Source organism: Cetorhinus maximus, chromosome 9 (genome assembly GCF_964194155.1).
Source record: "Cetorhinus maximus chromosome 9, sCetMax3.hap1.1, whole genome shotgun sequence".
In the NCBI taxonomy this organism is placed as follows: domain Eukaryota; kingdom Metazoa; phylum Chordata; class Chondrichthyes; order Lamniformes; family Cetorhinidae; genus Cetorhinus; species Cetorhinus maximus.
Genome location: NC_135887.1, coordinates 89,378,499 through 89,395,657, shown reverse-complemented (window position 1 = coordinate 89,395,657; position 17,159 = coordinate 89,378,499). Strand labels below are relative to the sequence as shown.

Here is a 17,159-nt window from a genome sequence, read left to right as displayed (position 1 = left end):
GCGGTTTTTTTTTCCAGGGGTGGGGGGGGGGGGGGGGGGGGGGGGGGGTCGAGGGGACAATGTGGGTGGGGGGGCTGCCGAGGAGGGTTTGGAGGGCTGTAGTGAGGAGGGGGGTGAGAGGTGTCGGGGAAGTTCAGTACAATAGTTGCTCATAAGCTAGAAATGGTTTTAATTCTTCTAACTTTTCCTGGGTAACTATTGCTGTAAGACAGACAGAACCATCTGAAGTTTGCGACTTAAGTCCCATTTTCAGATAGTTCTTAGTGCAGGGAAATTGCCCATCAGGAGTTTGAACTTCACGGGCATTTGATATACAAATCTTACCTGTGAATATTGTGGGGGGGCTCACCAGCACATCTTTGGGGTAACTCCCAAACACACTGCCCTGGAGCCTGGAAGTTACAGGCCATTAATTGTTCAACAAGCACCAAGAACATTTGGAGATTTCTCGCATTTGTTGTTTATCATGCCTTGCTATATACACATTGGCTGCCATATTTGCTTACATAATAGTGACTGCCCTTCAAAGATATTTCATTGCTTACAAATCTCTAGCTGAGAGAATTTCTCCTGATGAAATGAAATGCATTTTATAAACATGCATTCTTTATTCTATGCCGTTTTTGGTCTGTCAACGTTTTTAAGCTGTTGGTCAGCTTTTGCAAGTTTTCTAAGTCGACATGTTTGGGAAATAGTAACACATGCCTCTAAGATCAATTTAAAGCAGGTTACAGGTAATTTCTAAATTCTTCAACAAATATTATAGTTTCTATATATGCTGGCAGTGAGGTCCCTCAGAGCCAGTGTTAAATAGTTACTACATTGCACTACTTATTCTTGAATTTTATCTTCAGAAGGTGCCCTTGCAGAAATAATGAGATATTTGTGCAATTCAATAATGGGAACAATATTAATGACTCTTATAATAATAATTCTCCAGCTTTTGCTCTCCCTATTCTCAAAAGTATTGACTAATGCTGAGATATGTTTCAAGTGTTGATCACTTTTTGGTACCTCACCCAAGTCTCCATTCATCCAGCACAAGTTTAGACTGCATGCATCTCTGGATAGTGACTAATGCAAGTGGAAAATCTCACAAGGGCAACAGTATCACTTTCCAACCTGACCCAGTCTTTGTCTCGTGCTGACACAGATGCTCTTTACAGTACAAGTCACTGGGCAGAGAGCAGGAGTTTTTTTTTGTAGAAGTGATCCTTGCGTTGCCAGAGCCAATTGCAGCACCTGAACAGAGATCAGTAAACTCAGTGCAGACCATGGATTGAACTTGAAGCTTTCCTGGTCTGTTTACCAACTTAACCATGTTGGGTAAATCTAGCTATTACTTTTTCAATTCAGCCTTAATTCTGTATGTACAACAGTTAAAGTCAGAAACATGAATTGATTTTTTTCCAATTAACTTTAATTGCTCCGTGTACAAAGAGGAAAGCAAAGTCAAAAAAAAAGTCAGGAACCGACTGCATCATTGTTAACCGCCTCATTGATTTGTTGCACCTTTTGGAAACAGACCAGAAAAAAGGATTCATTCAAGCTTTCAGCTTCAATGATTGATAAATAGACCACTTACAGTGGTACTCGCCAGGAACATCCCAGGTTCAATTCACATCTAAACTAGTCTCAACCAGAACAGCAGAGAAACACTAAAATTAATTGCAGTGTCCCCGGACTAGAGAAAGCAAAACTCCACTGTAATTCCACCCTTGGTAGTTTTCTACAGCTGACGGCTAATACCTATTATCCGGTCTCTTGGCCTGAAGAATTACTCTTTGGCGAGGTAACAGAGGATATTCAGCATCCATGGAATGACATCCCAAAATGAATTAGTATCTTCCATAGAGAGAAGAGAACATTACCCTCATTTGGCTGTACAATCTTAGCCGGAGCATATTCAGCAAAGGTTTCTCTCCTTCCCCCAAAATGCCCTAAGGATCTATGTTTGACTCTGGAATTCCAAACCCCTCTGCGTCTCCCTCTCTTCTTTCAATAATATCTGCAAACCCATCTCTAACAAAATTTAGGTTACATCTCCTAATGTCTCCTCCAGTGTCGAGGTATCCATTTTTTTCGTTACTCCTCTGGTAAATCCTATGTATTATTTTAAAGGTGCTCTATAAATATAAACTGTTGACATTTATCCTGCAGCAAATGAAATATCCAAGGTTGATCCTATGCAGCCTTATTAATTTGAATAATCTCAATGTCCTGCTTGGTCTTTTCACAGATGCAAAGAGTCTTTTCTTCACACTTTATTCTTTTAGTCCTCAATCACTCTATTAGCTGTCTCTGCACATTTTTCAAGTCAGCCATGTCCTTCCTTTAGTGAGTGCTTCAGAACTGCAAACATTTCTCCAAGTACATTCTGACTAACTCTCCACACAGTGGCAGGATAATGTTGTTTGATCTACAATATTCTTTTTATCCAACTGGGGGAAGTGTCATTTGCTTTATCTATTTCAGTTTGATGCCATAATGATTCTATCTATTGACTCCTGGTCCATGTTCATCAGTATCTTATCATTAATCTTTTAATGTCTATTATTTGCATGTTTGTGTATAAGTTTACCCTTATCTAAACTAAATTATATCTGACTGTTATCAAAGCATATCCCAAAACAGTCCAAGTTCCTTGTAACTTGTCATCATGTTCCAGTATTAACACCTCTGATATTTTAAGGTCATCCACAAATTTTGAGATAAAAATAAGCATCATAAATTTTAACCCAAAGTTGGAGAAGCCACCTTATGACGTAAATGTGAATTCAATACAAAAAATGTTCAAAGATAATTCTGTCATCCAGTTTGATAGGGATTGGGGGGAGAGTTAGGGTGGCAGACTGCATGTTACTATTTTATAATTTGCATATTTCTGTCAATTGCATATTTCCTATATGCATACATACATGTGTCAATGCATCAAAAAGGTTAGTATCCTTCATACTCTACTGCATTGCTTCCCAAACTTTTTACCACTGTGACCACATTTTGAAAATTCAAAATTGGCATGAGCCTAGACACCAAAAACAATATAGCAGAATAGTGACATTGAATATTTAATTCTTAAAGTTTGCATATTAAAGGTAAACATGCATTACACATGCGCATGTGAAAATTTGTGTTTTTAAACTATTGTGTGAAAATGTTATCTTAAGAACTCACTGGAGCCAATTGTTCAGGATCAGACTAGAGAAGCACCATACCAATGAGAAATTCTGGAACTTTCTGCAAAGGGGCTTCTTCCCAGCCCCACCCTCTTGCCCCTAACCCTCCAAGTTCAACATGACCTCCCTCCCCTACTTACTGATCTTCCCATCGGCGTTCCTGTTGATTCAGGTGACCCTGTGAAGCATGGGGTCACCTGAAGATATTCTACCCTCCCCACCCAGCAAATTGGGCCAGAAAAAAAAAAATTGGGTGCACTCATAGCAGGCTCTGATGCTGCCTTGGAATTCATTCCCTCCCCTCCCTCCTCAGTGGAGCAGAGCCAGAAAAATAAAATCAAAGCAAAATACAGTGGATGCTGGAGATCTGAAATAAGAACAGAAAGTGCTGGAAAAACTCAGCAGGTCTGGCGGCATCTGTGGACAGAGAAGCAGAGTTAACAATTTGAGTTCAATATGACTCTTCATGGCAGGAAAATAAAAATTGGCACTTGCGTGATGGGACCTCAGAACCAATCATGAGCTGGAGTTTGGGAACCCCTGCTCTAGAGTAAGCACTCATATTCCGAGTGTTCTACTTGTGCTCGAGAATATTCAGAACTACAAAACAGAACCTGGGCAAAATTTTAGGGAAATATGCAAAACGAAAGTTACAAAAAGCAGAAAATTTATATTTACAAAGCACCTCATCAGTCCCTCAGGACTAACCTCAAAGCGCTTCACACAGGATGATTCACTTTGATCTGCAGTAGTTGCAATGTAGAAAATCCCCACAGTGGGAAAGTAACATGGCTTTGTAAGTCAGAAAACGATCCCACTTACCGTAAATTATAAGTTCTGAGGTTGCGTTGACGCCGTTTGGTTGCGCGAAGTTTCACAAATGTTCTGCCTGTTCTGTCGAAGACGCACATTACTGTTATGCAGACGCTTAGAATAACAACCCAATTACAGGCTACAATTCCTGGAAGCAGAGGGAAGTCAGAACATGGACGTAAGTATGTTGACCAACAGTTATATATATATATATATAAAAACAAACTTCAGAAATATTAAATAAAAGCAGAAAATGCTGGAAAAACTCAGCAGGTCTGACAGCATCTGTGGAGAGGGAAGCAGAGTTAACGTTTAGAGTATGTATGACTTCTTCAGCTGAAAAATATTAGGGTGTGGACATGTATTACATGATGCTTGTATGTTGTTTTAACAATGTTTTTGTTTAGCATTTCACATTTTATTTTTAATATTTGGACTCATTGCCTGTAGAGTGATGTTTCATCACACTGCGTATTTACTCAGTGAGTCGTCAAGGCCAAGTTTGCCACCATCAATGAGCGACATTAATGGAAGAGCAAAATGCGGCTGTCAGAATTAAAATGGATTTGTCCTCCTGCAACTATGTTGGGACTTTTCAATTCCATTTCAGTCAATACCCATGGGGCATTAGAGAGAATAAGAGAGGGGGTCAGGTGGAGGAGGAGGAAAAACATCAGCCTAATCCAAATAAACTTATGGCAACAGAATAGCCACCTTCCTTGCTTATTAATCATGCTTGCAATAATATTCTAGTGAATAAAAAGGTCTAAATCCACCTATGATAATTACTTTTTGACCTTTGAACTTCACAGGTCAATATACACGTTGGGATTCCTACAGCTTCACGCGCTATAAGATTGGCTTAATTGGCAATCTCCTAAATAGGGCCCAAACCATTGCAAGATTGACACCAAAATAGAATGCAAAACTATCCTGCGGGATAATGGTTACCCCAATCAGATCATCGCTCACTGTGTATCGCACATACACACAAATGAGCCTAAGGCTGCCACTTTCAGACCTGAAAAGTGCCCAGTCTACTTCAAATTACCCTAGAAGAGTAAGTACCTCAAAATTTTGAGCACTAGGTGAAGCTAACCGTTTCACACTGCTACTAGGCAGTAGCAACGTGAGTGGTATCTTCTACAAACAGGATATTGCCGTCAAGTCAAAAAGATGTTCTGCCTACCACACAAATGAGTTATGTAGTATATGAATTTCAGTGTCAGTGAGATTCTAGGTATGTGGGCCATACATCCCAACGACTAAAAACAAAAAGCTAAAAGCTACTGCGGATGCTGGAAATCCAAAACAAAAACAGAATTACCTGGAAAAACTCAGCAAGTCTGGCAGCATCGGCGGAGAAGAAATCAGTTAACGTTTCGAGCCTTCATGGCCCTTCGGCAGAACTGGAGCAACGACTGGCAGATTGTATCAAACAGCACATCCTTTCGGCTGTTTGCAATAGGCAGAGTACTGACCGTTCTCAACCAGCCCGTCCTTACAAAAGTCAGAATGTACAGCACGAACAATCCTGATTGTACTAAGAATTACACTAACAACTAATTTAAGATTCAGCCAAGCTTGCAATATGACTACTTACACTTGCTCAAAGCTATGTATGTTCATACACAGGGACCTGAACTCTGCAGGCAAAAGGAACATGTCCAGGCAATGCACACCTTTTGGACAATAGTTGCCTGGTGCATTCTCCAGAGTCGACTTGCCAAGAAATCAGCACCCTTTTCTCATGCAGGGCAGGCAATTACATAGTGGTATTGTCGCTGGACCAGTAATCCAAGGACCCAGGGTAATGCTCTGGGAGCCAGTTTTTGAATCCTGCCATGGCAGATGGTGGAATTTGAATTAAAAGTCTATTGATGACCATGGAACCACCACAAAGTCACCAAAAAGGAACGAAACTGGTCGGACCACCCAGCATCGACCTAGACACCGGAAACGACAACGGCAAACCCAGCCCAGTCTACCCAGTAAATTCTTCCTTACTAACATCTGGGGGCTAGTGCCAAAATTGGGAGAGCTGTCTTACAGACTAGTCAAGCAACAGCCTGACATAGTTATCCTCATGGAATCATATCTTATAATGTCCCAGACATAACCATCACCATCCCTGGGTATGTCCTGCAGAAGCGGTGGAACAGTGGTATATAGTCAGAAGGGAGTTGCCCTGGGAGTCCTCAACATCGACTCTGGACCTCATGAAGTCTCATGGCATCAGGTCAAACATGGGCAAGGAAACCTCCTGCTGATCACCACGTACCACACTCCCTCAGCTGATGAATCAGTGCTTCTCCACATTGAACACCACTTGGAGGAAGCAAGGGCGCAGAATGTATTCTGGGTGGGGGATTTCAATGCCCATCACCAAGAGTGGCTCGGTAGCACCACTACTTACTGAGCTGGCCAAGTCCTAAATGACATATCTGCTAGACTGAGTCTGCAGCACGTGGTGAGGAAACCAACAAGAGGGAAAAACATACCTGCCTGCCACAGATGCATCTGTCCATGATAGAATCGGTGGGAGTGACACAGCATAGTCATTGTGGATAGAAGTCCTGCCTTCACATTGATGATACCCTTCATCGTGTTGTGTGGCACGACCACCGTGCTAAATGGGATAGTTTTTGAACAGATCTAGCAATGCAAGACTGGGCATCTGTGAGGTGCTGTGGGCCATCAGCAGCAGCAGAACTGTACTCCTTCCATCATAAGGTCAGCAGTGGGGATGTTCGCTGATGATTGCACAATGTTCAGCAACTTTCGCAACTCCTCAGTTACTGAAGCAGTCCATGTCCAAATGCAGCAAGGCCTGGACAATATTCAGACTTAGACTGACAAGTGGCAAGTAACACTCGTGCCAGACAAGTGTCAGGCAATGACCTTCTCCAACAAGAGAGAATCCAACCATTGTCCCTGATGTTTAATGGCATTACCATCACTGAATCACCCACTACCAACATCCTGGGGGTTGCCATTGACTAGAAACTGAACTGGGCTAGCCATATAGATACTGTGGCTACAAGTGCAGGTCAGAGGCTAGGAATAGTGTGACGAGTAACTCACCTCCTGACTCCCCAAAGTCTGTCCACCATCTACAAGGCACAAGTCAGGACTATGATGGAATACTCCCCACTTGCCTGGATGAGTGCAGCTCCCACAACACTCAAGAAGCTTGACACCAGCCAGGACAAAGCAGCACGCTTGATTGGCACCACATCCACAAACATTCACTCCCTTCACCACCAACGCACAGTAGCAGTAGTGTGTACCATCTACAAGGTGCACTGCAGGAATTCACCAAGGCTCCTAGACAGCACCTTCCAAACCCATGACCACTACCATCTAGAAGGTCAAGGGCAGCAGATAGATGGGAACACCACCACTACCTCCAGGCCACACATCATCCTGACTTGGAAATATATCGCCGTTCCTTCATTGTCGCTGGGTCAAAATCCTGGAACTCCCTTCCTAACAGCAGTGTGGGTGTACCTATACCACATGGACTGCAGTGGTTCAAGAAGGCAGCTCACCACCATCTTCTCAAGGGCAACTAACGATGGGCAATAAATGCTGGCTCAGCCAGCGAAGCCCACATCCCGTGAATGAATAAAATAAATATAGAAATTGTTGCTCCCTTTGAAAAATTTGGCATTCTTGTGTCTGCCCTGATGAATGCAAGGTGAAAAGCTTCGATAGCAGTCTCTTTTTTAAGCAATATTCAACTTCTGTACTACTAAGTGACCATAAATATTTTTTTACTTGACAATTATCAGCCAAGGTAAATCTCTGGTGCTCCATCTCAGACCAAACTGAGATCCAGTGAAAAAAATAATCATTTTACCTATGCAACCAGATAGCTCCTAAAATGTGGCGAATTAACTGGCTGCTGCATTTTTCCACCAGGTAATTCATCAGTAGGCTGTTATACATGAACGAGCTGTAAATCCATTTTTTCCATTCAATTTTATTACCGATACACAAAGGTGTATGTGTTAATTGATGCGGAGATCACAGGATCATAGGGCTGGATTTTACGCTCCATTGCCGAAGGGCTTGAAGGCCGGAGGTAGGGGGGAGGGGGTCATAAAATGCAACACTTGACCTGCTCGTGCCAATCTGCTTGTCATTTTACGGGTGGTGGCCAAGTGTCCAATTAATGGCCACTGAAGTGCCTCATCCTGCCCCCAGTGCGATTTACCTGCAGGAGGGGAAGGTCCACGCCAAGCAGGTAGCCCAGCAGCTTTTACCTGTTAGGTAGGGGAACCTCCCTTTGCCCAGAAGCATCCCTGCCCCAAGGTCATGCCCCCAATTGAACCTGGCCCCGGACACTCCTACCCCTTTCACTGGGGCCTACTGCCCCTAACTTACCTTCATTCTGGCCTTCATAATGTCCCCTTCCTCAGGGACTGCCTGTAGTAGTGGCCACTGCTCAAAGCTGCACTGTTAGGACTACAGGGCTGCCAGCCAATCGGATTGACTGGCAGCTCCCTAACGTGGGATTCTCATGATGGGGGCGGAAGTCTCGTCCTGGGCCAATTAACCTCCTGTCGAGCGTAAAATGGCTGAGGGGCAGCCGGCTTTTCTGTGGGCAGGCAAACAACCAACTTTTTAGTCAGAAGGGAAACACTGTTATGATCCCAGCTGATGTTACTACTGGACAAGTCAGATCCTAGGGTGGAACTTGATAGACCCTAACTTTTATTTTTTTGTTCAGAAAAGTGGAGGGCAGCTACTGAACAGAGTCACAGGAGTCTGCTGATGAACATCTAACAAAAGAATAAAACATTTATTAAACAAGAAAAGATGAGTTATATTACACTACACTTTCACCCCAACTATACCTTTACAGGTATATACGAATTCGTAAAGATAACACAAGTTACAAATCCTATCTTATTCTCCAATGTTCACAGTAAGTATACAGTCCATGTAAATTAAAACACAATCTGTGGTCGCACACACCACTCTCCTAATATGGACGTGATTTTCCAGGCAGGTTTCTCATTAGAAACATCAAACTTTATTTACAGGCTGCAGCAACAGTTACATGCTTCCATCAAGCTCCACAACTAGAAGAAGAACTCCCACTTTAAGGTTCCCTGCACTTAGAGCTGGTTCGTTCACACTGTCACATGATACCATACAACACACTAAGTCTTAAAGCTACGGTCACTATATTCCTTAAAGCTACAATTACTACATTCCTCCCCCTTTAAATTTTTTGTACAGTTTGTATTTATAAGAACATTTATCTTCATGACATGACAAATATATACAGGGGTCATGGAATTATAAGTTCAGTCCCTCAGGTGGTTTCCCGGTCTGGGTAGAATGGCGTAGCTCCATGCCTTTCGAATCTCTTACAGGATCTACATTATTTGGAACGACAGCAACATCAGGTACCTCTTTAGGCACAAGTAGTTCAGTGTTATCTACTCCAACAGAGACATCCAGTATGTCTATCCTTGGTTGAATAATTTCAACAGGGACCACGGGTTCTACGCTGGTTACAGGTGGAACATAATTTTGTTGGGGTATCTCCCTTCTTTGCAAATGATCCACGTGCTTGTGGGTGATTCGGCCCTCCACTTTTACGTGGTACGACAAGGGTCCAGTCACAGAAACTATCACACCAGGTAACCAACTTGATCCACCACCGAAGTTTCTTACATATACTGCTTCAATAACAGTAAATTCTTGCTCACGACTATGCAAAGCATGAGTTGCTTTTTGATTCCCTTGAATTTTCTCCACCTTCCCCTCCAAATTGGGGCATATCGGGCTTAATCTCATTCAAAGGCATTGTTTCAAAAGTAACTATGAAGGTGTTGAACCTGTAGTAGTGTGGGGGGTTGTTCTATAGTGGAACAGGAAACATGGAAGTTTAGTCTCCAGTGATCCTCCCAGCTATAAAAGTCTGTACTGCTCTCTCAGCTAATCCGTTAGACGATGGGTGACATGGTGTCGTCTTTATGTGTTTAATACCATTTAGGCTCACAAATCTTTGAAATTCAGCGCTAGTAAATGCAATATCATTGTCTGAGACGATTACTTCTAGCAATCCATGTATATAAAAGCTTTGGCATAAATTTTCTATAGTTGCACCTGACGTTGGTGACCTAACCTCAAACATTTAGCCATTTGGAATGTGCATCAATTATTAGTAGGAACTTGGTGCCTAGAAAAGGACCGACGTAATCTATGTGCAGTCTCACCCACTGCCTACCGGGCCATTCCCATGGGTGTAGCGGGGCTGCAACAGGCAACTTCTGCAGTTGTTGGCATTGTATACAGTGTTTAATCACCTTCTCGATATCACCGTCCATGCCCGGCCACCAAACGTAACTTCACACGATCATGCTCATTCATGAGATTCCCAGATGCGCACTGTGTAACTCTGCTAAGATTGGTTCCCTTCCTTGTGAAGGAACAACTACTCACGCAATCCATAACAGGATACCATCTTGACTGCTCAATTTATTCCTTTGAGTGAAGAATGGCTTCAATTCATCAGGGACTGGTTCCTGGGACCATCCTTTCAACACTTGGTCTCTCACTCTAGACAGGACTGGATCATGATTCGTCCAGTTTCTTATCTGCCTTGCGCAGACTGGTGAGGAATCCAGGAAATTCATCGCTAATAGGATCTCTTGGGGAATTGAGTCATGTTCACTGCTCTCCTGCAAAGGAAGGCAACTTAGGGCATCAGCATTGGCTATATGTCTCCCTGGTCTGTGCACAAAAGTGTATTCATATGCAGATAAAATTTGAGCCCAACTTTGAATTCGTGCAAAAGCTATGGGAGGGATAACTTTTTCTTCACTGAACAGACCCATGCGTGGTTTGTGGTCAGACACTAATGTAAAATGTCGGCCATGTATGTTTTGATAGAATTTTTAATTCCAAAAATAATCGATAATCCTTCTTTATTGATTTGCGATTACCCTTTTCCGGCCGTGGAAAGCGTCCTGGACACGTAGCCTATCAGCCTTTCTGAACCATTGTCCATCTTGTGCGATAGTACTGCCCTCATACCATAGTGGGAACGTGTTGCAGGTTAGGACCAGTTCCTTTGTTGGGACGTAGTATACTAACAAGTTTGAAGAGTGCAAGAGTTGCTTAACTGTCATGAAGGCTTCTTCGTGGGGTGACTTCCAAACCCAATGCTGGTTTTTCTTTAATAATGAGTGTAGAGGGGCTAGGACCGTTGATAAGTTGGTTATGAATCGATCATAATAATTAACCATGTATAAGAATGACTTGAGTCCAGAGACATTTTTAGGCGAAGGTGCCCCCTTAATAACATTAACTTTTTCTTCTACCGGGTGTAACCCTTGGGCATCCACCCGGTGGCCCAAATAAACGACTTTGCTTGCCTTAAAAGGTGCACTTTTCTTTTTTTAAACACACCCCTGCTTCCAAAAATCATTTCAGGACTTCCTCCAAATTAGCCAAGTGTTTAGCTTCTGTGAACCCTATTATTAGGACATTGTCTAGGTAGACCACGACTTGAGGTCGTCCTTGTAGCAAACTCCACCATCTTCTGGGAAATTATTTAGGCCGAAGAAACACTGAAGGGCGGACGCGTGTATTGATATAATCTTTTGTGGATGTTTATGGTCAAAAGCTCTCGGGGGGGTATCATCCATTTCCAGCTGCTGATACTTGTGACTCATATCTAGTTTAGTATGAGTTGTTCCTCCTGCTAATTTTGTGTAGAGATCCTCAATCTTAGGGATAGGGTACTTGTCCAACTTGGCAGCTTTGATTATTGTTAGCTTATAGTCTCCTCAGATCTGGATGGTCTGATCCAGTTTTATGACGGGGACTATAGGTGCTGTCCACTCTGGGAATTGAACTGGCTGTATGACCCCCGGCGTCTCTAAACGGTTCAATTCAGTGTCAACCTTCTCCCTCAGAGCATATGGCACTGGCCTTGCTTTAAAGAAACAAGGGATTTCTTCCAAGCCAACTTAGATTTTAGTTGTAAGCCTTTGATTCTCCCCAGATTGACTCAAAAAACCTTGTCATATTTCTTTAGCAGCTCTGGCAGTCCTCCTACAGATAGCTGGAAAATTTCAGACCAATTTAGTTTAATTTCTTTCAACCAATCACAAACTAGATGGCTTGGTCCTTTGCTTTCTACTACCATCACTGGAAGTTGTGTTGTTTGGTGCTTATAACAAACAGATACAATGGTAAAGCCCTTCACTTGGATAGCTTCGCCAGTATAAGTTTTCAAATTGCCTGAGATATGCTCAAAATTCAATTGTTGAGTACCCTGTTTAAATATTTGAAGGTGTGCTCTCCCACCACAGTGGTTGAAGCACAGTGTCCACTTTCATCATTAAAGGCTTTCCATTTACCTGCAGAGTAACAATGATTGGCTCTGTCTTCCCTACTTTTACATTGAATAGGGAGCAAATATTAGAATTGGTGGTTTCTGGTTCTTCCACATTATGTAATTCAATTAACTTAGTTTGCTGCCTGGGGGTCTGTCTCAATCTTGCTTTACCATGCTTCAGTATGTACCCTCTTATGGCAAAAATAGCACTCCACCTCTTTAAAATAGCAAGTTTCAGGAGTATGATTGCTTCCACATCGGTATTTGCTGCTGAGCTGTTTCCTGTACTTACTATAAATTTTCGGGTAGCAGGGACTGTCTCCCGCTTTGCGGCGAAGTCCTGACTTTTCATGCCACACCCAGCTGTCCGTTCCTACCCCAACTGGAAAACGGTGCCATTTTGTGCACCTTGTATAGCCTGCGCATCATTTGGCGCTTTCCATTGCGAGTGCTATTTACAATGCATTTTTTAAATTGAGGTTTACTTCAGCTAACAATCGTTGTTGAATGGCATCATCTTGCACACCGCAGACCAAATGATCCCTGAGCATATCGTTTAGGGTCTCCCCGAAATCACAGTGTTCAGTCAGTTGTTTCAATTTTTCCACGTATGTAGCAATGATCTCCCCCCGGGGCTCTAACCCTTGAATTAAACCTGAACCTCTGCATGGTGAGTGAGGGTTGGGTTGAAAATATCCCCAATTCACCGAAGCTCTTCAAATCAGGGGTGTTCGGGGCCGTTAAACTTTTAAATGTTAGGTTTTACTCCCACAAACACTTAGGAGAATTGCTCTCCTCTTTTCCTCCCCCATTATTTTGTTTGCCTGGAAATAGAACCCGAGGCGTTTGATATATTGACACCAATCCTCTGTGGATGGTTCGAAGGGGTCAATCCTGCCAAAATGTGGCATATCTGGTGAGTATATCTTCCTTTTCTTCTGTTTAAACAAGATACTCACAGTCGCTGGGCAAGGGACAATGCCGGACCTGATTTATCCTCATCACTAGTTTATTATAGACTTGATTTTCCAGACAACTCTCTCATTAGAAACATTGGACTTTATTGACAGGCTGCAGCAGCAGTTACATGCTTCCATCAAGCTCCACAACTAGAAGAAAGGAATTCCAATTCTAAGGTTCCCCGTGCTTAGAGCTGACTCGTTTGCACTGTCACGTGATACTACACAACACAATAGGTCTTAAAGCTACAATCACTACATTCCTTAAAGCTATAATTACTACACCCCCAAAACCAAATTTCTATGGATTTCTCATCAATTCCCCAGATACTTGTCACACCATGAGCCAACAGGTCTCACTGAAATGCTATCTCTCTCGCAAGGGCTTCCAATCTCCACATTCGAAGAAATCGCTTTGGAACTGTCTCTCAAATGACTCTTTCCTTGGTCATCGCCAACAAGGATCCACCTCCAATGTTTCAACCTCACTTTCCAAGGTTCCTTTTCCCTGGATCTCTGCGTGCATTCAGGCTACACCTTCCATGCACACTCTCAGGTATTCGGCTGTGCCAAGCAGGACACCGCTGCTCCGAAGCCCATAGTAAGGAGTCACCAACCTTTGGGTGTCTCCTCGGACCTTCTGGCTTCTCGCAAGCCTGCTTTGTTGCAAGGCTGCTCCTTGGAGCTCTGTCTCTTTAATTTGGAGCCTTTTCCTCAGCTTATTACTCTTAACTTCACTTAACAGGACCTGTTTCAGATTCCTGCCCTTGTTCCTTAACTTAAATGTCTTAATGGGACCTCTTTTTGTCTCACTCTGGGTTTTTTTGGGGATTTTCTTCTTTTCTTTGGGGTCTGCTCCCTGCAGGTTCCATCCTGCCTCTTCTGGCACTCTCTGAGGAATAGTCTTTACTTCTGGGTCACCTGACACTCTCTTGCACACTGTTTCACTTTTTCCGGATCTTCTTTTCTTCTGCGCAAGCACAGAGTTGGCTTTAAATCTGAAAAAGCAAAAAAAAACGAACTTCACATGTGCGCAGGGCGGTTTACAGGCCTAACGACAAGAATATGCCCCAACTGTGCGTGTGGGGCTATTCTCCGGTTGGCACATGCACAGAATCAGAAGAACATTTGAAAAAACTATCTGTACATGTGCGGCCATTCCAGGGGCAGGACATGCGCAGAGACCGCTGAGGCCTACTGGGACTTTTAGTTCCAAGTCTTCAAGGCCCGATCTCTGACCAAAAAAGGTAAGTATTTGTATTATTTTCTTCATGGGTTCATTGTAAACATGGCGCCCTGTAAAATTATTAATGCACAGAAGGAGACCATTCAGCCCATCGTGTCCATGCTGACTCTCTGCAAGACCAACTCAGCAAGTACCACTCCCCTGCATTTTGCCTTTAGCCCTGTAAATTTTCTCCAGATAATTACCCAATATAGTTTTGAAAGCCATAACTGAACCTCCACTACACACTTGGGCAGTGCATTTCAGATCCTAACTGCTTGTTGCATGAGAGTTTTTCCTCAAATCACCTTTGTTTCTTTTGCCATTCACCTTAAATTAGTGTACTCTGGCTCTTGAAACTTGCACCAATGGGAACAGTTTCTTTCTGTCAACTCTGTCTAGACCCATCATGATTTTGAACACCTCTATCAAATCTTTCTCAACCATCTCTTCCATAAGGAGAACAGCCCCAGTTTCTTCAGTCTATCCTAATAAGTCCCTCATCCCTGGAACAATTCTTGTGAATCATTTTGCACCCTCTCTAATGCCTTCACATCCTTCTTTAAGTGAGGTGCCCAGAATCAGCATTTTATAAAGGTTTGCCAGAGCCCCCTGCTTTTGAACACAGTGTCTCTATTTATAAATCCCAGGATCCCATATACCTTATTGATCACTTTCTCAACCTGCCCTGCCACCTTCAACAATTTGTGCACACACACCCCCAGATCCCTCTGTTCCTCCACTCCCTTTAGAATTGTACCCTTTATTTTGTATTGACTCTCTTCTTTCTTCCTGCCAAAATGAAACATTTCACACTTATGTGCATTAAATTTCATCTGCCACATGCTGACCCAGTCCACCATCTTCCACTTCACATTCAGGATACCCTCCATCATGTTATGTGGCATTACCATCGTGCTAAATGGGATAGATTTTGAACAGGTCAAAACTGGGCACCCGTGAGGTGCTGTGGGCCATCAGCGGTAGGAGCGGAATTGTATTCAATCAGAATCTGTAACCTCATGGCTCAGCATATCCCCCATGCTACCATTACCTCCAAACATGGGGATCAACTCTGGTTTGATGAAAAGTGCAGGAGGGCTTGCCAGGAGCAGCAACAGGCATTCCTAAAAATGAGGTGTCAACCTGGTGAAGCTACAACACAGGGTTACATGCATGCCAAACAGCAAAAGCAGTATGCGATAGACAGAGCTAAGCGATCCCACAACCAACAGATCAGATCCAAGCTCTGCAGTCCTGCCAGATCAAGTTGAGAATGGTGGTAGACAATTAAACAACTAAATGGAGGAGGAGGCTCCACAAATATCACTGTTCTCAATGATGGGGCAGCCCAGCACATCAGTGCAAAAGACAAGGCCAAGCATTTGCAACAATCTTCAGCCAGAAATGCTGAGTGGATGATCCATCTCAGCCTCCTCCTGAGGCCCCCAGTATCACAGATGCCAGTCTTCAGCCAATTTGATTCGCTCTATCAAGAAATAGCTGAAGGCACTGGATACCGCAAAGGCTATGGGCCCTGACAATATTCCAGCAATGGTACTGAAGACTTGTGTGTCAGAATTAGCTGCGCCCTTAGCTAAGCTGTTCCAGTACAGCTACAACACTGGCATCTACTTGGAATGTGGAAAAATTGCTCAGGTACGTCCTGCCCACAAAAAGCAGCACTTATTCAGAAACAGCCTGCTCATTGAGGCTCAGTTTGGTTTCCACCAGGGCCACTCAGCTCCTGACTTCAATACAGCCTTGGTTCAAACATGGGCAAAAGAGCTCTAGAGGTGAGGTGACACTGACTGCCCTTGACATCAGAGTGGCATCAAGGAGTCTTAGCAAAACTGGAGTCAATGGGAATCAGGGGGAAAACTCCACTGGTTGGAGTCATTCCTAGCACAAAGGAAGATGGTTGTGGTTCTTGGAGATCAATCAACTCACTTCCAGGACGTCACTGAAGGAGTTCCTTGGGGTAGTGTCCTGGGCCCAACAATCTCAAGCTGCTTCATCAATGACCTTCCTTCCAGCATAAGGTCAGAAGTGGGGATGTTCGCTGATGATTGCACAATGTTCAGCACTATTCGTGGCGACTCAGCTACTGAAGCAGTCCCTGCCCATATGCCACAAGACCTGGACCAACATTCAGGCTTAGACTGACAAGTGGCAAGTAACATTCTCGTCACTTAAATGCCAGGCAATGACCACCTCCAACAAGAGAAAATCTAACCATTGCCCCTTGACATTCAAAGGCATTAACATCACTAAATCACCCACTATCATTATCCTGGGGTTACCATTGACCAGAAATTGAACTGGACTAGCCATATAAATACTGTGGCTATAAGAGCAGGTCAGGGGCTGGGAATTCTGCAATGAGTTACTCACCTCTTGACTCCCCAAAGCCTGTCTGCCATCTACAAAGCACAAGTCAGGAGTGTGATGGAATACCCTCCACTTGCCTGGATGAGTGTAGCTCCATCAACATCCGAGAAGCTGAACACCATCCAAAACAAAGCAGCCCACTTGATTAGGCTCCAACATCCATTCCCTCCACCACCCACCTACAGTGGCAGCAGTGTGTACCTTCTACAAGATGCATTGCAGCAACTCAC

The 17,159-nt window shown here is 43.5% G+C and overlaps 1 protein-coding gene across 9 annotated transcripts in view; it reads right to left on the bottom strand.

The window, feature by feature from the left end:
- dagla (diacylglycerol lipase, alpha) overlaps window positions 1–17,159 on the bottom strand; it is a 485,173-nt gene that overhangs the window by 155,806 nt on the left and 312,208 nt on the right. For all 9 annotated transcript variants that reach the window (XM_078549077.1, XM_078549076.1, XM_078549078.1 and 6 more), the window contains one exon: window positions 3,999–4,137. In XM_078549077.1, coding sequence (XP_078405203.1) covers window positions 3,999–4,137 — 139 coding nt within the window. The remainder of the gene's footprint in view (window positions 1–3,998; window positions 4,138–17,159) is intronic.